A 24,854-nucleotide genomic window follows, 5' to 3' on the forward strand; every position below is an offset into this window, starting at 1 on the left:
AAAATTGGTGTCTTTTTAAAAATAACACAATAAAACAAAGATCTAAACATTTTTAATAAACAAAAAACCCATCATGATATGGATATGTCATTTCCATTTAATAAAAATATTTTCAAAATTATTTATGAATAGCCACCGGGTTTACTGTCAGACGGTTGAATACAAGTTCAAAATCAATATGAAATAAATGCTCATTTTTACAACGGATTTTTCATCAACTCCCTATATAATATGTATAAGAAACGTTTCTGATAGTCAGTCTGCCGTTAACTCATTTAATTTGATAACGCCATTTCTCTCTAAAGTTTTTATGATTGTATTAACGTTTTACAAAGCAGTTTAGTTTAGTGTGCGGCTTTAATAATTTATATTATAGAAAAGAGCATAATACATCATTACAAATATAGAATTTCCCTCACGTAATCCGCTATAATTGCGATCTGCTTGTCGGAGTTTTCTAATCACTAGACCACGTGACTATGTGGGCGGAGCGATCGATAATTTGGCGACTGGTCAATTAATGGAGTAACTAAACTTTGCTCATCTTAACCCTTTGAGCGCTGGAACCAGATTTTGAAGGCCTTTGCAAACAGTTTGGATCCAGATGAGACGCTACAGAATGTGGCGTCTCATCAGGATCCAAACTGTTTGCTATCCTGATAGTGGTCTTAGAAAAAAAATCGAAGAAAATGCTAATTATAGAATTCAGCAGAGGACATTTAAGCAGAAGACAAATTTCTCAGCATGCAAAGGGTTAAGATTGATGCTCACCAATTGTTGAAAAAAAATCATAAAAATTATTATTTACAGAGCTGGACATTATCAGTAGTCAATAGTCCAGGACAACCAAAATATAGGTCAAAACAAGTTTAAATTTAGACATGCGTTTGAGAATAAATATACACCTTTTGATATTGGTCTGAAAAAAAGGCCACACATTTGACCAATAAAATTGTAATACAACATGAATCTGCTTGCAGGGTTCATAGTGAAGTACCTGGAGCAGAGGAGCTGTGAGCTGCAGCTGGAGACCGGCTGGGTGTTTCAGCTCATGTTGGACATCGGTACGCCTGCACTGAGACTGCTAGAGCTCTATGACCGCATGTTCAAGTCCAGGGTGAGTCAATGATTGCAGTTTATGAATAATGAATTTGGATTTTTGGGGGTATTTTTTTACTATGAAAATATTAGGCCTTCCTAAATTTTCCGAATTGTCTGTAAAATTTACCTACTATTATCCCCCGCCATAGGCGGAGGGATATTGTTTTGGCGTTGTCCATCCGTCCGGAGCCATATCTTGGAAGTACTTTGGCGGATTTCATTGAAACTTGGTATGAGTATATATATGGATGAGAGGATGATGCACGCCAAATGATAGTGTACACCATCTGTTAATAACGGAGTTATGGCCCTTTGTATCTTGAAAAAATGCTTTTTTGAGTGTCAGATATAAAACTTTGTGTCCGGAAGCATATTGGTGGGGGATATCAATTCAATGAATTTGCTTGTTAGTACTTTTTTAGTGTAATCTGGAGATTCACTATATAATTACATAGTGTTTAACAATTTTGTTTTTTTATCAGTGAAAAGTTTTTTGGTGATTCTTGATTGGTAATGTATTAGTTTAGGGATAATTAAAAACAGTTTATGACAACATACTAAACAATCTTTCTGTCTTATCTTCTTTGTGAAGACTTTAGCCATAATACTGTTTTCTATGGTCTATGGCAGGATCCATTCTGGTCGTCTGTCAACAAGCCCCTGCATCTTCTACAAGTGATCTACCAGCTGCTCAACAAACTGTGCGACAGTCCAACTCTTATACCCACATATGAAAGGTGCACTGGTCTTGTACTGCCTGAATAAGTGAAGGCATTGACAATCAATAGGAAATATACCAATATATTGATACAATTCAAACTCTTATAATAAACAAATTTTCTGTGTCCAGATATTATTGTACATTTATCACTTTGGAACTCTATAAATAATTCAAAAAAATATGTTAACTCTCACCATTTTAGGTCTGAATGCATGTTTACATATCTAACATTCGAATATTTAATACATTGATGCACCTAATGAAGGAAACTGGTTATGATCAAATGTTTAATATATAGAGAAATTGCAGCCATTAGTCGAGCGCCTCATTCTGGAAAAACTGAGCTTAATGCATGTGCATATAGTGTCATCCTGAATTAGCCTGTGCAGTCCACACAGGCTAATGAGGGATGGCACTCTGCCAAAACTGGATTTTCCTGTAGGAGAATACCTTTGAACAAACAATTTCATTAAATCGGAAAATTTAGTTCCTGATTAGCCTACGTGGTCTGCACAGGCTAATCTACGATCACATTTGACGCACATGCATCAACTCCAGTTATCACATCATGCAGCTCATTGTTCCCATTTCAGACGCCAATTCAGTACTCTGGGTCTGGACTACATAGCCTGCTATCTGGTAGAACTACAGTCGATCAGTAGCGTGGACGTCGGTGTGCGTACCCTGGTATCTAACTTCAAGGGACTACAGGCTAAGATGGAGAGGTTGTGATAGATAGAGGTTTCCAGACAGTGTGTTCAGTCTTTTAAAGTTGCCATGTGCATGTAAACTGTTATAACATCACTATTACATTAGAGCAGTGATGTTTTTGTTATAAAAGGTCTTAAAGATTATGTACAAGTTCATATTTGAATTGTATACTATACTCATATTGTGTATTCTGACAGATGAGTTAGTGGTAAAACAATGATTATGTTAAAGTTAATCTGCAGTGCATATAAAAATACGCTATTGTAAATATCCAGTTGCATTAATGAGTATTGTGGCTATGTTAGTGCTATAGAGAAATAATAACGAAGTATTAGTGTATAAACAACAAACTGCTTTTGTAAAACATGACAGTTGAAGAAGCATGTTGAGTATCAAAATAATATTCAGTGCTGTTTGAAGGAGAAAATATATAGACATTACAGGATTTTAATATTTTGTTGAGGAATAAATGACCAAAGTTAAACATTAGTCAAATATTTTCCACTGGATGTAGTAATGCTATGTTCTCCAATTAACACACATTTTGATAAATGTTAATTGTTATTGTCAACTGGTATTGAGGCTACTATTACCACTTCACTACTGGCAATTTAATTGATTTGTGCGGGTTTCTATGAAAATCAGGCTTTATGCGAGTGGGTTAAGTATTTGGTCCGGATTAGAGTTTGCCATCTGCACAGGCTTATCTGGGACCACACTGTCTGCCTTTATGGAAATGTTTGGGTAAAAAGGAAGTCTATTATAAAATCAAAGTGAAGGCAGAAAAAGCAATCCTTGGTTAGGCTGTGCAGACCAGAGTGTGGCTCATTTTGTAAGTGAAACTACATATTTGTCACTCGTTCCTGTGTAGTTACCTTCTGCACAACTTCAACTTCTTTTCTTAAGTTTTCATTCTTAAAAGATAAGGTTGATTGTCACGTTGCTTTGTGGATTATTGTGAAATGAAATAAATGAATATCTTCAGTGACTGTTGTATTTGTTTTTGGTAAGAATATGTTATGCCCACAATAAAGATCTGTTTATTTATTTAATGCTTTCCGGTTGTTTATAGAGAAATATCAGTGAATTAAAACTGATAATTTCACTGTTTCAAACAGTGAAAATTATCAGTGAGAATTATCGATAATTTTCATTGTTTACTGTGAAATGACGTCATTTTTTTACGAAATGGTGTCATTATCCCAGCAAAATTCTTTAGTTTAACTCTTAAACAATGTATATAAACTGTGAAAAATGCATTAAATAAAAAGAAAATTTGTTGGATTCGGTGGATTATCACTCGTGATCATAGAAAAAAATTTTTTTCACTTGTGGCTGCGCCACTCGTGAAAATATTATTTTCTATGATTACTCGTGAATTAAAATCAATAATCCACCGGATCCAACAAATATCCTCTATATAAATGATATTTTCATCCAAAACTTCCAGGTCAAGTTTGCTTCTCATGAAATGTTAAGGAGCCGATATAGCATTGTAATGTCAACATTTGATTGGCTTATTATTTGAATACATGAATACAGACAAAGAAAATGAAAAAAAAATTATGTCTACAGTTATTAACTTTAAGCTCACCTGAGCACTGCTTATTTTATTTCAAATTTATTATGTATGCACAAATAATTAAAATATTCCATTCTTGTCCATGTAATATAACAAGGTCATAGACAGAGGAAAGTCTGTTGTTAAAAAAATCGACCCCCATGGAATTTGATATTTTAATGGCTGGTTATCAAACTTTACTTCCATTTTATGGAAACAAACGGGTCTGTAAAGTTTGATGAAGATTTGGTGAAAAGTGAATGTCTTGTAAAGTTGAATGCAGATTTGGTGAAAAGTGAATGAGTGAAGTGAGCTTAAACTGCAAATTTTGAAATAACTTGTGGCAATAACTCTGATGTTCCAGGGGCACTTCAACACGTTATAGTACTTTACCTTAATCTAAGTAAATGAAAACTGTAATTGTTTGAGATTAGAAACGACAAAGTTCACATTATAAACGATCGGAAATGAATCTTAGGTACCTGGTGCTGATTGGCTGGTTATTAATGTTTGTCTCCATGTTATAGCAACAAACAGGGTTTGGTGAAAATAAGTAGGTGTAAAATAATGGAACCTGAAAATTTCTCTTTTAATGCCCCTGGTAGCATATAGCAGTGGAACTGTCAGTCCGTCTGTACGTCTGTGTGTTGGTCCGAAAACTTAACATTGGCCATAACTTTTGCAATATTGAAGATAGCAACTTGATATTTGGCATGCATGTGTATCTCATGAAGCTGCACATTTTGAGTGGTGAAAGGTTAAGGTCATCCTTAAAGGTCAAAGAACATAATCCAAGGGAAGTAACAAGCTTTAAAGGGAGATAATTTCTATTTTATATCATTTGGCAGGTACAGATCAATTTCACAAGGGAAGTAATATTTTTTTAAAGGATATAATAAAAACAAATTTTAAGGTCAAGGTCATCCTTCAAGGTCAAGTCAAAAAATACAATCCAAGGGAAGTAATAAGCTATAAAAGGGAGATAATTTCTAAACCTGCCAAATGATATATTTAAATATTATTTCAAAGCAGCGCAATAGGGGGCATTGTGTTTCTGACGAACACATCTCTTGTTTTAAATTAGCGGCACTACATGCATGGAGAGACAACCTGGTTATCGAACTTGACTTACATTTTGGGCTAACAAAAATAATTTGTGAGAGTTTGATGAAGATGCTAAAGCAGATTGTCTCAAGTTATTTTAAAATCCATTAATGTAAGGCAAATTTATGGCAGGAATATTTGTTTTTTTGTGGAAAACTTTGGCTTTAGACCTTTACTCTTGACCTTTAAGGTAGAGAGACAGTTATCATAGGATATTGTCACACACAAGTATTCTGATAAGGTTTCATGAAGAGATTCATGAATGTGGCCTCAAGAGTGGTAACATTGTTTTATAGTTAGATTTTTGACCTAGTTTGTGGACACATGTGACCCAGATTCCAACTCAGCCTAGATTATGTCAAAATTTATGTTAACATTCAGACCAAGTTTGATCAAGCTTAGATGAAAAATGTGGTTTCTAGAGTGTTGACAAGCTAATATTTGATGACTAACAACACACCATGCCTTATTTAGGGCGACCACAATAATGTCATGTAAATCAGACAATTGTACGGTCTGAAACTCCTTATACATTGACATGCATGGAATAAAAGATGTAAGTCCGGCAACACTAATACATGATGCAAAACTTAACACTCACGTTGATATCTTGTGATATGTATTAAGATTCAACTGTTCGCTTTCATGCTGTTTGCTGGATTGAAGGAACTGTCAGGGAAATTATGCCAAATTAGCACGAGTGTTGACAAAATTGTATGCATAATTACAGCGTTATTTTCCCTATACCAATGAAATGCAGAACAAACCTATCAAATTATTTCATTAAACAAGATGTGGATATTACTTTTTATTTCACTACTTAAAGCAAAAAACAAATGATTTTTAACCAGGTTTTCCGAAGGAAAAAACTGGTTATTAGATTGGCCAATGTCGGCGGGCAGGCGGAACAAGCTTGTCCGGGCCATAACTTTGTCGTTCATTGTGAGATTTTATAATCATTTGTTCACCATCATTAGATGGTATGTCGCGCGAAAGAATTACGTCCATATCTCCAAGGTCAAGGTCACACTTTGAGTTCAAAGGTAAAAAATGGCCATAAATGAGCTTGTCCTGGCCATAACTATGTCATTCATTGTGAGATTTTAAAATCATTTGGCACATTTGTTCCCCATCATGGGATAGTGTGTCGCACGAAAGAATTATGTCAATATATCCAAGGTCAAGGTTGCCACAACAAAATAGGATTTATTTTGAAACAAAGGGAGTTAATTGTAAACAATCAGTTAAGTTTGAGTTGTCTCCCTTTATCAGACTTTTTTCACATTAAAAACCTGGTTTTGTGATAATTTTGTCCCTTGTTTAATTTAACTCTAGTGAAACTGCATATTGTTTACCTTCGTACCCAACCCTGAAATTTTTCACTACAGACTTCTGTTAGGAAATGATGATTTGTGCAAAACAATGTAATCAATCCGCACTTTGTTTATAAAAAGTTTCATACAGGCATGAATGTTTGGGTTTTAATTTGCAAACATAGTGTGGTTTGATAGTACTTTAAAAAATGTGTACAATATAAGAAGGCATATCTCCTCTAATACTTGACCAGGCTTTGCATCGTTAAAAAAAATGAACAAAATGTTCACCTATATTAGACAGTGTTTGGCCCAATAAACATCTTCAAGTTCATAAATTGAGGTCAATGGTCAAACTCTAGCACAAGATTTCCAAGTTCAGCTTAAAACTGGACAAAACCTATTTTAAAAATTCCTTATTTTGATCTTAAAGCTCCACATTTTGTATGAAGGTTACTGGTTGCTGCAAGGTTCTTGTGCACAACATACCATCTCCAATAGATGATCACGTACTTTTAAATTCCTTAATTGCATTGTAAAGTAATTTATTTTAATAAAAAAAACTTTTCAATAATTTATTGGCTACTTTTTTTATTCAAAGTTACATTATTTATTGTAATATTTATGAGCAATTCAAAATTCATTCATACAGTGCACTTTACAAGAACATCTATCAAATCCTATCAACATGAATAGATTCAACATAAACAATTCAAGCTTTAATAAATAACAATAAAATTATGCCATTAAATAATTGTAAGAATTGCCTCTGCTATATAATGCAATTTGAGTACATAATTAAAATTATTAACAATGTCCAGATCAAATATTAATACATTATAGTGAAGACTAATGCGAAACCAACAGTAAGAATCATTCATGGTACACAATTTAAATTTCAAACAACAAGGAATTCTGAAGCACAGACGTCTCATCTTTACTCGGCATCTAGCTCTTGCACAGCCTGCACCAAATCTTCCACCACAAGGTCCACATCTGCCAGAGTGGTCTCCCTGCCTAGTGACAGACGTAGAGCGTTACGTGCGATATCTTCAGGTATCCCAACAGCCAACAGAATGGCGGAGGGTTTATTCTGTGCATGACAGGCTGCCCCTACGCTTGCCTCTATCGTTTTACACTTTTCCAGTACACGGTGACCTTGCAAGTTTTTACCCAGTATGGAAACATTGCATGTATTAGGAAGGCTTTCTATGCCTGGAAATTTCCCATTAAAATGGACCCTTTCCTTGAAATGTTCAGTCAATCGTGATTCCAAATAGTCTCTACACATTTTCATATGGGTCTGAAACTCTGTCAAGTTTGCGTTCACTATTTCACTGGCTTTCCCTAACCCAGCTATCATGCCAGTGTTCTCTGTTCCCGCTCTGAGACCCTTTTCCTGCCCACCTCCATAAAACACTGGAAACAAAGGGGTCTCGCTCTTTGCTAAGCCCCTGGTATACACAGCTCCTATTCGAGGCCCATAAAACTTGTGTCCAACAATAGTCAAGTAATCTACCCCTAGACTTTGAACGTCTACAGATATTTTACCAATAGCCTGAGCAGCATCTGTATGAACATAAATTTGCTCAGTCTCAAGTTCTGACCTGTCCAGATTTCTAATGGCCTCACAAATCTCTCTTACAGGCTGTATGATACCTGTTTCATTATTAGCAAGCATGACAGTCACAAGGATGGTATTGGGTCTGATAGCTTTCGTTATGCCTTCCACCTCAACCCGACCTGTTGTTTGAGATATTTCAGCATATGTTACATCAGCTTGTCCTGTGCTTTTCAAATGCTCCAAGAAAACATTTACAGCTGGATGCTCTAAATAGGATGAAATAATATGTGGCAGTCTCCTAATTTTATGATCACCGTCGCCATAGAAAACTCCATGCTGAATTTCATCACCATCACCATCAGACAATTTCCTTTTCTTTGGGCTTTTATCAAGTCTTGATAGATCACTTGCTAAACTATTGTGCGTTTTAGCTTTTTCTGATGGTAGACCATTTGAATTTGTCAAACCATATAACTTCCTAAAATGATGGACAGCAGACAGGATAATCATGTTATTGGCCTCAGTACCTCCAGAAGTAAAGATGACATCAGACGAGCTTCCACCAATCATGGTGGCCACATTACGCCTGGCTTCGTCAATAACACGCTTGGCTGACTTCCCAGTGTTATGGGAACTACTGGGATTGCCCCAGCAATGTTCCAAGGCATCATTGATTGTCTCCCTTACATTTTTGTCAAGAGGAGTCGTGGCATTGTAATCTAGGTAAATCTTTGTTTCCATTTTGTTTATATGATATATTTTTTCTCCAATATTTTTTAAAGACATCTGAAGTCACATTTCTAAATTCTGGGTACTGCTAATGACTGAAAAACCTGGAAAAAACACACACACTCAAGTGTAAACAAATATTATGCAAATTTCAAATTATCATTTCATAGAGGAGAAAGCAGCACCATAACAGACTGTACGAATTGAGTTACAGACCACATATAGCATAATACATATTATGATGCCCACTTAATTGTTGGTTAATTGCATGTTCACTAATAATGGGGCATTCAAATGAAGGTTGCCTGTCTTGTAAGTGAATGAGTATGAGCTGGATCACATTTAATGATGCTCACCCCGTGTTTTAAAGATCGATCACTTATATAGGGGCATTTAAATAAACATATCCCACGATTTCAAGTATTGTCACTTTTATGAAGAAAGCGGGAAGCTTAAACGATAGTATATTCTTCAAACAAAATAAGAATAGTGGAAACAAGTTTGCATGGGAACATGAAGATTTGAGACTTACACAAGCATACAAAACATCACGAAGATATTCCAGAGGGCGATGAAGATCCTGAAGTAGCGCAGGCTCAGCAGAAACTCACGCACTTTGTCTCCTGGAAAACAAACAAGAAATTAAGAATGCTTTGATTCATGCACTTGGGAAACCAGGCTTAATGCTCAAGTGTAATCAACAAAGGCTAATCAGGCAAAAGACACTTTCCACCTAAACTGGATTTTTGCACAGAAGAGACTTCCTTTAAACAATTTTTTTTAATAATATCAGCAAGTGTCGTCCCTGTTTTGCCCAAAGCGAGACTCATTTAAATTTGTAGTCTCCACATTAAGATGACTTATTGAAGTATCAGCCCCTTCTTAATGGGTCAACAAAATTTGTTGGAATTTAGATGATGATAGTTAAATAACTTATTTGTTTATCTGCCTCATGTAAATGATAAAAGACAATTCAAGTGTTTCGTAAGTAAAAGTGAGAGGTAAGAAAGTTAAACTACTTTTTTAATATTCCATATTTTTATTTAGGGATAACATCCCTCAACAATGTGTTTGAGTGTGTTACATTAAGACAATTTCTGAAAATTAAACTTTAATAATAAAATATTAAAAATAATTTTGAATATATTTGATGTCTCATAAAAATATTAAATTAAGTGATTTTCTAATAATTCACAGCAGATACTTCCTCTTACCAACACTGGGCTCTGCTTTCACATCAAAGGCCTCATCCTCTCTGCCTCGTTTTCTGCATTTAAAACAGCATGTGGTCTGTATTGCACATAACAAACATCAACATCCCAATGGGTGCACGGACAAGTCAGCATTTGTAGCTTAAAGCATTATTGACCAAATTAAAAAAATAAAATTGTTTGACAATTATCCTAGGTAAAACCGTTCATAAACAAGAGATGCGTTTGTCAGAAACACAATGCCCCCTACTGCGCCGCTTTGAAGCCATATATTTGACCTTTAACTCTTGACCTTTCACCACTCAAAATGTGCAACTCCACAAGGTTCACATGCTTGCCAAATATCGAGTTGCTATCTTCAATATTGCAAAAGTTATTGGCAGTGTTAAAGTTTTCAGACAGTCGGACAGACACCATATATTTGACCTTAAAGGATGATCTTGACCTTTCACCACTCAAAATGTGCAGCTCCATGAGATAAACATGCATGCCAATCTATATTCAATATTGCAAAAGTTATGGGTAATGTTAACGTTTTCAAACAGACGGACGAACTGACTGACGGACAGTTCAACTGCTATATGCCACCATACTGGGGGCATAAAATGTGATTACATGTACATGAGTTTTGTTTTGCTCAATATGCTCATAAAAAAGATAATTTAAGAGTTTTTGTTCAACTGACTAATAACCCTGTAAAACTCCAAAATCCTGGCCAGGATACCACCATCGACTGATGGATAGTGTGCTTATTACATGCCTTCTCTCAAGCTAATAACAAGGGAAATACTATTGTGAAAATCATTATTGAAATGTTTTATTTCAGTACAAAGTTTATAAATAAAACAAGCAGTGTAAACAAGGCTATTGTCAAGCAATATGGTCCCCTTCTGGCTCCACCATTGTTAGAAATTCCACCATTTTCAGAATTAAAAAATTGTTGCCATAGCAACCACAATTTTTTACATTGGAACAAAATGAAATGACGTGCATAATGTCCATATTGCCATCTATCAATGTTGCAAGTTTCATGAAAAAATATTAAGAACTTTTAAAGTTATCGCAGGATCCAGAAAAGTGTGACAGACAAACAGACCGACAGACTCACAGACAGACTCACAGACGCACAAAGCGCAAACCATAAGTCACATCCGGTGAAACCGGTAGGGGACAATAAACTGATTGAATTTATTAGCAAACACTGGCTGCCATTTTTGCAGAGTCTTTTACATGGATTTATAATTTGGCCATTTTTCGAATAGAGCTGCATTATGCAAGATGAGGTCCGAAATGAAAACCAACATTTTAAACACATGTAAGAAGAGAGATACTTGATACTTTTTCAGATTACTAAGTCCTTCTGTATAATGAAAGGAAAGCATACAATAAGAAAGTAATGAGGCTAGCAGGGTATACAATTAAAAATTTCAAGCATCTTTAATACCGTACTTTTAAATACTTTGTTTTAATATTTGTTTAATAAAACTAATTTCCTTTTAAAATCCATACACCAATCCCCAAGAAACATGATGAACTGTTTGAAAAATGACTTAATTAAAGGGATGCAAAAGATTACTACGGGTAAAATATTTACCACTCAGGGTTTTTTTTTACTAAGAAAGTGACGCCGATATTCGGCGTCTTCCCCTACCAGAATTTTTCCCCTTAAAATACAATTTCCCCACCAAAAATATCATTTTTCACCAAAATATAATATTTTCTCTCAAAGAAATGTTTATTTTTTTCCTTGGGGCATTCGACAATTATCCAAGTTGCACCATGTACAACGAATTCGCGCTCTCTCTCTCCAGACGAACACACAACATCTGGGAATCCCAGTTATTCTAAATATAGCTCTTAAATAATGTCATGTAAACTGGGCAACTAATCGTAATAATCATGTGACTATTTTACTGGATACCGGTCTTGCGCAAGAAGGGTGTTTCGTCAATTAATTACCGGAAACCAGTCGAATTTTCATCCGGGCTATGTGCAAGCCGAGGTATAAACGTGAAAATAGAAAAAAATGTCTCACAATTAGCGTTCTTACACAAACAAAATAAAACATTCGAACTCGGAAGATACTGAACGCATCGAGGCATTTTATAAGAAAGAATCATCGAAAACCGTTATAATCCAGCAGGATTCCGAGGTAATCAACATCGAACATTGTGAAAGTGAAAGAAGACAATCGGCAGCTGCCGCTCCTTTCCCTTCCAATACTGTAGCAAATCAAGATCGTCAACCCATTCATCATGAAATTAAAATCACAAAATTGACATCGTCCCCCGGCCCCAGTACAAAAATATAGTTGAAAACATTTCCCATTATTAGATCTACACCTGCAACTTTATTAAGGACTTTGACTTTAATACCTGTTAAATGTGTTTAAGAACAAAAAGGACAGAGACAAGTCTCTTTTGATGAGTTATAGACATTGAAATGAACAGTTTTTATTTTTTCCCCTAATATCTCTATTTCGCACTCTTTTTTTTCCCCTTTCACCCAGCGTCCAGCGTCTTCCCCTTTCTCTAAAAAAAACCCCTGCCACTTTAACCCATTTTTGTAACCATGGGCACCATACACTGTCAACAACTAATAATCAATCATGTCTACATAACTCAATAAATTCTTCCCACACAAAAATAATACTTACAATTTGAAATTAAGAATGGCTCCAGCATTCACTAATAAAGTTCTGAAATACAAAACAGAACCATGAATTATATTACATGCGTATTATTTGACAGATTTTGGATCTGCACACTTGTAAGCCAAACATATACATGTATACCGGTGTAGCGGTCCATTTTTTCCCCGGGGAAAAATTGGCCTAGACCGTTTTTCTCCCGTGGAAAAAATGGCCCAGGCCAATCTTTCTCCCCCTTAGCCAAAATTTCCCCCAAACTTAAAGAATCAATTGCATCATGACTTTTGGCCATTTTTTCTCCCCTCGGCCAATTCCCCCCCCCTACATATGAATTTATTTAAACATGACTCTTGGCCATTTTTTCTCCCCTCAGCCAATTCCCCCACCCCCTTACTAAGAATTAATTTTAACATGACTCTCAGCCATATTTTCTCCCCTCAGCCATTTTTTCTGCCATTAGCCATTTTCCCCCCCTACTTAAAGAATTAATTGCAACATGACTCTTTGCCATTTATTCTCCCCTTGAGCAATTCGCCCCCTCCGTACAGATGTGCTTGATAGAATAATACAAGTATCAAGTTAATAAAAGGGCAATCAAGGTCAAATGTCAAATCGGGTTAAAATATCTTTAGTACTTTTAAAAATATGCATTGGACAAAGGTGTGGCGGTCGTGACAGACAGACAGACAGTCAGACAGACAGAGAAGTGATCCCTTTACAATGTATGTTGCAGCTACTTTGTAGCAGACGGTACAAAACAAACTTGGCCATTTTTTCTCCCCTTCACTAATTGAGGTATCTTAAAGGGATCTTTTCACGTTTTGGTAAATTGACAAAATTAAAAAAAGTTGTTTCAGAATCGCAAATTTTCGTATTAGTTATGATATTTGTGAGGAAACAGTAATACTGAACATTTACCATGGTCTAATAGAGCCATTACATGCATCTTTTGACGATTTAAAAACCTTAAAATTATAAAGCGTTGTAACGCGAAACGGTTGAATAATTTGGAGAGTTCTGTTGTTGTCATTTAATTTTTTGAAACTACGAAGATTGCTTATATAAAGTATAAAATACTTTTATCATACAGGATGGCCGAGCGGTCTAATTGTTTTTTACTCCAGGACTTCGGGGGTCACTGGTTCGAGCCCTGATGCGGGCTACTTTTTTTTCCTTTTTTAAATTTAAGTCTTGATTTTTTACTGGGGCGTTTTATATCCAATGTTTACATTTATTAATATAAAGCATTTAATGACAAACTTCAAAACATGCCAAAATCTGTGAAAAGCCCATTTAATGCAATATTACTCTCAGTCATTTTTTCACCCCTTGGCCACTCTTGCTTGTATCTAATTTCTAATGGTACAAATTGAAGTTTGTCCTGTCATTTGTGGAAACAACTGCTAAAATGTCATGCTTAGGAAGGCTATTTGAGGAAACTCTAATTTTTAGCAAGCTTTTGGAAGAAAACATGTAAAAGATTAGTAAAATAAAAGATAAGGGGGTGGAGGCAGTTTTAGCAACTCTCAATCAAATTCTGTTGTCGAAACTACTTTTACAAGGTAGGGGCGATAAACTTGCCAGGGGGACAAACTGGCCGAAAAGTGAAGAATAAATGTAAAAGATAAGGGGGCGGAGGCAGTTTAAGCAACTCTCAATAAAAATTCTCAATAAAAATTCTGTTGTTAATATAAGGCCAGAGTTTTTTAATAAATAGATTTTCGGACCCGCCGACTCTTATTTTTGACGAAACCAAAAAAAAAAAAATTATATAATTTCAATCTCGGATTTTTTTTTCGGTTGCCAAAAGCCGGGTTTTAGACACAAAACGCGTGTCGGGTTTTAGAGAAGTAATTTATTTAAAGCGTTTACCGATATCGCGTGTAAATGTATCATAAGCGCTTCTGTAACATCGATCATTTTTACTGAAAACATTCAAAATGGTGGCGAGACCCCGATGACTTTATACTGGTTTGGACTTATTATTTACCAGGATGCTAAAACAACAAAACAATTTATCAAAGCCACTAGTGACCAATCAATTGGCGATGTTGTGCGCAAACATGTTAATGAACACGACGAAATCGCTTCACTTGAAGCGTCTAAGACAATGATTGACACAGATAAGGTTAAGTGTGACCCATCTATGCCAGTGAATGTTTTGGTCGAGAGCGAATTGAAATGCATACATGCTATTTTAAAGTACCAAACCCCACAGGATCGTAGTATTATAAAGAAAATGCATTTGATGCCCTAATGGCTATGAGGAGGAATTACTGCTACCTTCCATCCGCCAGGTAAACCATTTGTAAATTATTTAAGAAATTTTACAATTTAATATATGCAATATATTCATTATTTGGCAAACCTGTCATTGCAATTAGCAGGCTGACCAAAAATAATGATTTTATTTATTTTTTATATTAACCCTTTCAGTGTGAGAACCGAATTTTGAAGGCCTTTGCAAACAGTTTTGGATCCAGATGAGACGCCACAGAACGTGGCGTCTTATCAGGATCAAAACTGTTTGCTATTCTGATAGTATTCTTTGAAAAAAAATCAAAGAAAATGCTAATAAATTGTTGCAATTCAGCAGACGCCATTTTAGCAGACCGCAAATTTCCAAGCATGCAAAGGGTTAATTGCTTTATAATTGATAAAATACAAATCTGTTTTGATAGTCTTGGCAAGGTGGTATATGTGACTTTTATAGTGACTTTTAAAAGATCTGTTTTTTATCAAAATGTAACATTGAAGGACATACTGTAGCCACTTTTTTCAAGGTGCAATGTATTAAAAATGTGTTATTCTATCTCTACATAATTCCTCTTTGCTATAAGATTGTAGTGGAAAACTTGTACAGCTTTGTGTTTTACAATTTTAAATATTAAACCATCACAAGCTTAATCTTGTTAATTTTGTAACTAATAGATTTTGGTTTGTATTTTCTTTTAATACTCGAGCAACACTTGGCGTGTTTCATTTTTGAATTACATATAAAAGATGTTGATTTAATAGAGGAATATTAAAGTGCCTAGGCAGTGACATGGGGGATTGGACGACAGATTAAGATTTTTTTAATTTGAAGATTGACTTTGCCAGAGTTTTTTTTAATTCAGATGTTCATTTTGTCTTAAAAGGAATTACTTGCAAAAGACATATTTGCGTGTTTGTGCATTTTCATTTGTAACAGAAACTGTTTCGGATAAAAGAAAATTATGCAACTATAATTATATTCGTATGAATGAAATGCAGGTCCTTTAATAAATGTGTTTATTGCTAAAGATTTGTATGAGAATGTTTAGAACATAATAAATTTCATTGACATTTATTATTTTGGTCATGAAATATACAAAGAACTTCATACTATAACATTTTTAGCATAGTGCATTTTTGGTCACCATCTTTTTTTTTTTTTTTTTTTCCGTCCTCCTACTGGACATGTTTTGGAAAAAAATCCGAAAATCTTTTAATTAAAAAACTCTGGCCTAATTACTTTAACATGGTAGCGAGGTTCCTGGCCTGCGCTGGCATTTCAATAAGCGAGTGGGGTGACAGCGATTTAATTATGGGTAAGGACGCACTTCCGTTGTTTGAAAAAATGGCGAGTGGCTTACCTTGTCAATATCTCTGTACATAGTCAAACTATCTTTTTTCAAGAAGACGTTTTGTCGGAAGATTTTTATTAATTTAGTATGTGTATGCATTATAATAAACAACAGGTAACTAAAAAACAATATAAAAAAATAAAAATAAATAAATAAAACATTGCCATCGAGCACCTATGGAAAACAGGCAAGGCTAAGGTAACCAAACTTTCTAAGGTATAAATAAGCAATTTAGCAAAGCGACACAGACATCAAAATATCCTACCGCAACCCATATTCGACGACACCTAAATTCGACGATGTTCTATTTGTATTGATTAAATTGATGATTATTGTCTTGGAATCATTTCAAAGTAATACAGCTGAGTTTAAAATTAAGCAAGAGCTGAGCATCATACAAGCCATTCTATCCAGCAAAACTGACAGTTTTGGTTTAAAGAAATCAACAAAGGAGGGATTCCTGAACTATCAAATTTCCAAGCTATACACACAGTTATTATCTGTGGTGATCTTTATTGGTTCTGCTGGTTTACTTGGATGGTACATGTGTGAACTTTTATAGAACTTTGAAAAGTCTATATATGTCTATCTATAAACAAAAATCAGCTATTGTATAATAAGATCAGATGTGCGAACAATGTCAAAGGGTTGTTAAATTAACAATTTGAAGGCAATTATGCTGGAAAAAAAAGAAAGTTCCCATGCAAATTTTGTCTGTATATTGACAAGTGTCCGCCGATAATTGTCAAACTAGTAATACAAAACTTACCACAAGTATGTAAAAGCACTAAGTACCTGTGATCATTTTTAGTAAGATAGTGTAATTCTAAACAGTAGCAAATAGCTTGTTTAGTAAATGCATAATGTAATTAATATGATTTCCGTTCTATTGTGTAATTAATAAATTGGTTGTTACTTGTTAATCCATGATAAATGTTTTATGGCTAGTACAAAACCAGCAATGTTAATTTTGTAAAAGGTAATACAATAACACCACTTTGTAATTTCATATACGTAAATATTCTTGAAACGTAGGTTGATGATTGTGTTTTAGTTTTACTTATTTTGTAACTATTATTTTATGTGCAAATAAATGATGTGAAGTGTTTTGTATCTCCACACAATACCACATACCTTTTTATATATGTACTGTGTTATGTGTTATTTGATTGTTTAAATATAAAAAAATGGATGATATAACATGATGCATTCTAATATTTGCATTCAAATTGTAACTATAGAGCTAAGTGTATGCAGTTTAGACTGTGATTTTAGAATTGCTACAAAATGGCTAGTTTTTTTAGTGGCGACAAAATTTAAACTATTCAACAATAGTTTGCGAAAGAAAATTAGAAACCTGCAAGATACCTGTATTTATTAAATATTTTAATTGCGAATCAAGTATGTTGTTATGCTGTTACACATAATTATACATTGATAATAAATAAGAAGACAATTAGTGGTGTTAATGTTTCCCAACAGTAGAAATCATTCTTCTGATGAAGTCAGTGATATACAGACGAAAGCTCCAAGTATGGCTTTCAATACGTAGTGTGTGTTATTTGACAGTCTAAAACTTATTGGATTAAACAAAAATCCTGTCAAATTTGTCAATCAAAATTGATTTGACACATCACATGATTTTGATTATGTTAAATCAGTGTACTGTATGCTAAATGCAACTGCTTTTTCAAGCTGTCAAGTTGAATTGAGACATTTGATGAAACAAACTGTTTCCTGGGTAGGTACTTAGTGTCTATATGACGTACCATGACGTCGAAAGTCTACAAGACCTACTAAGTAGATCGAGAAATGTACTTCAAGGTACAATTTTCACCGACCCTTGAGTGTTAGCCAATCAGAAGACACCTTACGTCTGTTGCTTTTAGAGATTTTTGACATTGAACATTATTATTATTATTATTTATACCGAATTATGCCACTATCGACCGCTTACTCATAGATATTGTGCGTATTTATTAAACATTATTATTATTATAATTTATACCAAATTATGCGACTATCGACCGCTAACTCATAGATATTGTGCGTATTTATTGACCTGGCGTGGCGGAATTAACCTCTGACTTATGCAAGTTATGGTTATCACAAAATACCACCAACGGGGAGTTTATAATACATTATTTATCCCATTAATGCTTGGTAACTGGTAACCGTTGGGAATTTCCTACACAGTAATGCGCTGGACGGTCGTGATACTCTGCCACGCATGATCATTTCAGACACACAATATGCTGAATAATTTTAATTTTAAAAAGGTAACAAGTGAATCTTCTTCAAATTTGTATATAATCTATTTCAATGCATTAACCCTTTCCCTGATAGACCTCTTATCTGATCTGCTACTCCAGGCCAATACCAGTCCTGCTGTTCTGATAACAGTGACTCCATATACAGCTGATAAGCCTGACTACACCATCTCAATAGGGTTATTGGGAAAATAATGGAAACATTCTCAACTGTTACACCTGTCTTGTTTAGGCTTAATTTTCACTTAGTTTCTTGCATTTCACATCATTTGTGTCAATGTAAATATTGTAGAGAAATAAATTCTCATTCCAACCATATAAATTTTAAGTCTGTATTCTTATAAATAATACGAGGATATAAGTTATAACAAGTAATACAAGCCAGTGCCTTCCCCAGGCCATTTAAGCGCCCCTTGCCGGGGCGCTTGAATTTCGAAATCAGAGTCCCCGGGGCGCTTGAAATTTTCCGATCAGTGTATTTTTCAGTAAATTTTTTTTTGAGATTGTCCAAACAAATCAAGGTTTCCCTATCAGTGTATCAATATTCCCTGTTTTAAAAGAGCACTCGGTACCTACTTTCACAAGTAATCGCCATAAACACCACATGGGGTAATGGATAATCCACTGATAAGAGAATAGCATGACGCACGTATCGATTATTCTAGCCACATTACACGGTCATTTAAATGCTGACAAGGATGTATCTAGTAACTTTCCAGTCGTCAAACTGTGAAGGTCATCGTCCAATCGGTTACGCGAATGCTTATGAGGGCGGGGTTAACTATCGACCATTATTTTTGATTGACGTCGGGCATGAAGTAAGAGTTTATCGCAGGTTGATTAGCAAGTAGTTGTACCATTTGAGCAATATAAAACCGGTAATTTGTACAGTACAGAACATTAAAGACGGTTTCGGGCATCATCATCACACCTTTTTACTGTAAACAAGTGTTACCTATGACTCATAATTAATACGAGAAATTAATTGCAAGTGGTAAACAATTAATTATTATAGCGGTTACAATTATGTGAAAACAATTTATTTAATTCCAGTACATGTATATTTCAACATGTCCATTTATAGAACTGATTCACCTCGTTTTTCTGACATTTATTCGACACGTAATGCGCTTTAACAAATTTTTGTTAAATTAATTACGCACACTTGTAAATGTTTCGTCCGATAATCGATAGTTAGAAGACTGATGATGGCAACCGGCCGTGATCCTCGTGGACAACGTGAATTTCATGCATAATTCCGTCAAAACATTTATTCGACTCGTAAAGTGTGTAAACAAATAATCGTTGAATTTATAACGCAACGGTTAATATTTGTTGAAATCTCAAATGGGAATAATTAAATTTGTAATCCGAAACCCATTACCGTAAGTCGATGTTAACGCGTTTTAAATCCGAAACACACTTCCGAATGTAAATGTTACCGCAACGTTAAATATTTTTGCTTCAAATTAGCAGTGCAAATTTATTTTGTGTCGAATCTTTTTCTCAATTAAAAAGAGCGCGAAAATTATGCAGCATGTACAACGTCGCGTCTATTGCATACAAATGGCGTGAATTGAGCGTTTTAACAAGCACACAACTCAGGTCAGTGGATTGACGCATATTCAGAGGCAATATTTCATCAAATCTATAAATAGTCACTTAAAAAATGGCACGGTTTGTGTTAAAGAAATAACTGAAAGCTTTTATCGTAAATATTTACCAGAAAGAGATTGATAAAAACGGAATAAACGGGATTATCGGGTAATAAATAGAAACCTGAAATATAGTAAGTATACAGTAATAGAGTCGGGTTGAAACGGATGTATTGGGGAATCGTTCGAGTCGGGATTTTACTATCTGTGCGGAAAAGTTTTAAAACAATTAAACAAAAAAATAATATATTTTTAAATGACTGGGGGATATTTTTGAAGTGTCATAGCGCACCAAATGACGTCTTTTGACGCTGTTTTTCTTTGAGTTATAACGCACCACAGAACGTGAATTGACACGTTAAATTAAAAAAAAAAAATCAACGTCGGCAAGGGACACCCCTCCCGAACCCACCCCCGGGGCGCCTGAACAAATTCCTGGGGAAGGCACTGCAAGCGTATGCGAATGCAACAAGTGCAGTGAGAACCCCACCTTAAAATATTGAATTGTAACATTAAGAGATTAATCTTTTGATTTGTCAGCATTTTGTTTTTATTTCAGACTCCATGCAGTTTTCAGATCATAATCTCTGTGCTTTATTACCCGAACTCGTTAGTTTCTGGACACGTGTGCTACTGAAAAAAGCCACCGGGATTGCGTTTTATGGCTCAAACAAGCCCAAAGTGTCTAGTATCCCGTGTGTTTTATCCCTAAATGTTAGATAAGCACATGCATTATTAATTATTATGTTGGTCAGTACAAAAGGCCTACTGAAAACCGCCGACTGCGTCTTTGTTTTATTGCTCAATCAAGCAGCGATAATCCAATATCCTGTGTATTACAAAAACACCAACTTTAGATTAGCACGTGTCGTCTGTCAAAACCATGATTTTATGTCAGTAAATATATTGAAGTAATTCTCGTAAATGATCTCGGAAACGGGACTTGCTTTAAACATTTATCATCACGATATTAATTTTAATAAGATAAATGAGAACCAAACAAACATACACAGACAACATAAAATATAAATAATTATGACAAATTAAATGGAAAAAAACGTTGGTCTATTTTCGAAAATCACTTTTACTTTCTCCCAATTTCCAGAAAATGACTTGTACATATTGCATAAAATCTAAATATAGATGACGCTGTTAATTGGTCGTTGTAAAAGAATATTCATGAACTGTACACGGCACTTTGCGTGCAATCAGATACAGTACAATAATTGTTGCAATATTGAAGGAACTAACATATGAAAATGATACAGCGTTTATTACTTTTATTTTATTCAGGAAAATGTCAAAATCATTTGCGAGATGCCCCAATACTTAAATGGAAATTCACTACGAAGCTTTTACGTTGCTGTCTGCGCTACGCAGTTTTTGTTATAAATAAATACACCCACGCCTATTTTCGCGCTCTTTTTGTCCAAACAAAGACCTGACACGAAAATATCATGGGCATATACATGTATTTATTTCTGGCTACAATTTGTAACAGAACAATAACTGTACACGATGCGCGCACACCACATTATGTTATTTACGCTAATTTGAATACCATTGTCCCGATTGGACACCTATTTCATCAATTCTTTAAATAGAAACATATGCTGAAATTTATTTGACACTTTAGAAAAATGTCGGATGTTTGTGTTCATGAGTTTTCTTGAGCACTTTTGTCGTTAATATCAATCAGAATTTGCATTTGAAAATGGACATTGGGAATATACGGGATTATCGGGTAATGGATAGACACGGCCAAATTCGCATGTATGCGGTAATCGATAGAGACGGTAATAAACGCATGTATCGGGGAATCGATAGACTCAAGATTATACGCATCTATCGGGGAAAGGGTTAAATACTTGAAACTTCTATGTGTTGTTATTTTGCCATTCTGATATTTTTATTCATTTTGTCCTCAACTAAAGAGATTTTAAACATTTATTATGAATAAATCTGAAGGAAAAGCGGCTCAAGAGACTAGTGTTTTGATTGGCTGTTCAGAAAATGTGTACGTAGAAGTACGAACATGTATGTTGAAGTACAAATTGTACTTTGTCGTACAAATATACACTTCGAAGTGTATTTTATATTCATGTCGACGTACAATTATTGTACTTCGACGTACATTTCTCTTTTTAACGTGTAGGTCTTCTTGACTATCAACCCAAATGGTACGCCATAGTATGTCTTTAGGGTTATCTAAAGAATGCTCCCACTTAAAGGATCAATACAGAGACCTCCCAGTGACTAAGCCAGTTAGCAGACACCCCATCCACTATACCACAGACACCGAACCAGCTATAAATTCCTGTGGCTAGAAAACAAAAAAATATATAAGATGCTAGATCTTTAAGCTTGGAACATGTAACTCGTTTTAAGATGATTTTTTTGGATGCATTACTAAATTATTGCAACAATTATCATATTTTGAACACAATCATGTCCATATATTTATTAAAAATACATGGTTATCAAAAAAACTTAAAAAGCTTTTGCCCGTAAATTAGGTAGCACCTATAATCATATTATTTTGTGCTATTAAACATTTCATTATTTCTTTCATTATTTGCTAAATATTGCTTCATGTAACCGTTACATCGTCGAATTTGGGTCACACTGGGATATTATCGATAAATCACGTTCAATTTAATTTAATTTAAAAGAAATCATGACATTTGAACAAAACTTACCCAAATATAATAAGATCAGAAAACATTGTAGTTTATAAAAATCTGTTTCAAAATCAATGCTAATTTACTTAAGAAACTCGATTTTATCGTATAGAAATGTCTTTCATGATGTGGACGAAAAATCCGGAAGTTTTCAGTTCTGTATCACGTAAGCGCTTACAATTACCGCTACGTTGTAAGAAACTATTTTTACAAGCTTTTAGCCGATTGTTGCAACATCAATCGAGCGCTTACGTTGATAACGCAAGCGTCTAGGGGTTTGTTGTTGTTGTTGTGAAATTGACAAGATACACGTGAATACTTGGCAATTTTGGTTGCTTCTGTCGCTCTTTAAAAATGCCAAAAGAAAGGGTTCAGAAAAAATCTCGGCAACATGCTGAAGTTCAAAAACAAGGTATTTCCTTTTAGTTTTACTTACCCTTTCAAAATTTTCTCCATTCTTGATGACCTCATTTTTCTCGTTATTGCTTCCCAATGAAATTATAAAAATCCTAGCAAGACAGGAAATTTGTCATCATGTCACTGGGATAGCTAGGCTCAGCTTTTTGCCTTGCCAAAACAGTCAGAAATTATGGGGATCAACCAAAACATGGATGATAACATAGAAAAAGATCCTTTATCAAGTAAATGGGGGTATTTCCACAGGGATCATCTATGATCTATCTTTCAGTAGTTGTCACACTTTTGTGTGTAGTTCTGGCTTTCAAAACTTAGAATGTCACCTTTATATTTTATTACTTGGAGTGACATAACGTTTTGGTCACTGGGCTTTTCATCAGGAAATTGGGAAGAGGCCCTTGCCTTTCAAATTGGGAATTTCAGTCACGATAACTGCTCATTTTGGGAAGACCCACAGGCAGCAGTATCATAAAAAAAAAAAAAAATTGCCCCCCCCCCCCCCCGGACCACCCCCCCCCCCGCCCCCGCCTCTATCAATTTTGCGAAAAAAATGACCTTATTTTCAATTTGGAAGGAGCCAAATTTCGGCCTCTGTTATATATAATATAAGGGTGAAAAGCTTGGGGCAAAACCCAAAACATGTATCAAAGTCAACCAAAAATCAACAGGCATCATACCAAGTCTCGAACACTGCTTTTTAATACAAAATAGGCAGCATAATTGGGTAGACAGGGCTATAGATAACTTTTGGGGTATATTGGGTAATTCACCCCCTGTTTTTGACTACAATAGGGTCTTTGTAAATTCAATAGAGTTTTAGCAACAATTTTCACCCCCTACTATTGAGCTACTGCTTGATTGGGTTCTCAACCCCGTTTTTTTAACTTAATTGGGTAATTTAGGGAAGGACATATATGATATAATAAAAGTCTACAAAGGTAACTATATTATCTATACAAATGGTACCTATACATAACAACAATTACTATATTTCTGTTCAAAGTACATTCATTTTTTGTGTTGAATAAGACCGAGTTCGTGAAAATCGCTACACAATTGATGAAGTTATGGCTGTTCAAAGCGATGCAACCCGTTTTCGGGTCGTTTTGAGTTGAATACCTTGAAAATGAAAGTAGAAATTGGACGGGTCTACGAATAATTACAATAATACCCCAAAGATTGATAATCGCTGGAAATACTGCCTTCTTTTCTTCATAGGACGGCATATAAACTATCCAGTACATTTTTGTACGGAAAATAACCAGTCTAAAAAATACGCCTGGTGTTCGTAAGACTTGCGTTTTTTGACGAAAGTTTTTTTACGGTAATTACGTTATTAAATTTGTATTTGCGTTTTTGTACGCTTTATTTTGAATTTAATTACGTTTTGGGTTATTTTAATTGCGTGATAACGCAAAAAACGCTTGTTATCTATAGCCCTTAAACTCGTATATAGGATACTTTTGAGACAAATTACTGTCTCAGCACCTTAACTGATATCTAAAACAATGCAGTAGTTATTGTCTTAATCAAATCCATTTGTTAAATGAAAATCTCA

The 24,854-nt window shown here is 34.8% G+C and overlaps 4 protein-coding genes across 8 annotated transcripts in view; 2 read left to right on the forward strand and 2 right to left on the reverse strand.

The window, feature by feature from the left end:
- The window catches only part of LOC127862641 (nuclear pore complex protein Nup155-like), a 76,897-nt gene extending 73,376 nt beyond the window's left edge, over positions 1–3,521 (forward strand). For all 3 annotated transcript variants that reach the window (XM_052401845.1, XM_052401846.1, XM_052401844.1), the window contains exons 33-35: positions 981–1,117; positions 1,732–1,838; positions 2,416–3,521. In XM_052401845.1, coding sequence (XP_052257805.1) covers positions 981–1,117; positions 1,732–1,838; positions 2,416–2,554 — 383 coding nt within the window. In that variant the 3' untranslated portion in view covers positions 2,555–3,521. The remainder of the gene's footprint in view (positions 1–980; positions 1,118–1,731; positions 1,839–2,415) is intronic.
- A 3,696-nt stretch (positions 3,522–7,217) lies between these two features.
- On the reverse strand, positions 7,218–8,861 carry LOC127862644 (selenocysteine lyase-like). Its single transcript, XM_052401849.1, has one exon. It carries the CDS (start codon positions 8,859–8,861, stop codon positions 7,449–7,451), a length of 1,413 nt encoding a protein of 470 aa, XP_052257809.1. The 3' UTR covers positions 7,218–7,448.
- Positions 8,760–23,068, reverse strand: LOC127862647 (small integral membrane protein 7-like). The gene is made up of 5 exons (XM_052401854.1): positions 22,898–23,068; positions 12,672–12,713; positions 10,019–10,071; positions 9,337–9,427; positions 8,760–8,908 (listed from the first exon to the last, which is right to left on the reverse strand). The coding sequence occupies exons 1-5, from the start codon at positions 22,921–22,923 to the stop codon at positions 8,893–8,895; spliced, it is 228 nt and encodes a 75-aa protein (XP_052257814.1). The 5' UTR covers positions 22,924–23,068; the 3' UTR covers positions 8,760–8,892.
- A 52-nt stretch (positions 23,069–23,120) lies between these two features.
- Positions 23,121–24,854, forward strand: part of LOC127862646 (probable dimethyladenosine transferase) — a 229,114-nt gene continuing 227,380 nt past the window's right edge. For 2 of the 3 annotated variants that reach the window (XM_052401851.1, XM_052401850.1), the window contains exon 1: positions 23,122–23,291. In XM_052401851.1, the coding sequence (XP_052257811.1) occupies positions 23,234–23,291 (58 nt within the window). In that variant the 5' untranslated portion in view covers positions 23,122–23,233. Of the gene's footprint in view, positions 23,292–24,854 lie in introns of all 3 variants that reach the window. The other variant, XM_052401852.1, reaches the window with a different exon arrangement.

Source organism: Dreissena polymorpha, chromosome 16 (genome assembly GCF_020536995.1).
Source record: "Dreissena polymorpha isolate Duluth1 chromosome 16, UMN_Dpol_1.0, whole genome shotgun sequence".
Lineage (NCBI taxonomy): Eukaryota > Metazoa > Mollusca > Bivalvia > Myida > Dreissenidae > Dreissena > Dreissena polymorpha.

Excerpts from the sequence above, each read along its gene's own strand:
- LOC127862644 (XM_052401849.1), bottom strand. The coding sequence starts at position 8,861 with ATGTCTTTAAAAAATATTGGAGAAAAAATATATCATATAAACAAAATG.
- LOC127862647 (XM_052401854.1), bottom strand. The coding sequence starts at position 22,923 with ATGTTTTCTGATCTTATTATATTTGG. Across the intron at positions 10,072-12,671 it reads GCCATTCTTAATTTCAAATT|AAAACGAGGCAGAGAGGATG; the intron begins GTAAGTATTATT and ends TTTTAAATGCAG. Across the intron at positions 9,428-10,018 it reads GAAAGCAGAGCCCAGTGTTG|GAGACAAAGTGCGTGAGTTT; the intron begins GTAAGAGGAAGT and ends TTTGTTTTCCAG.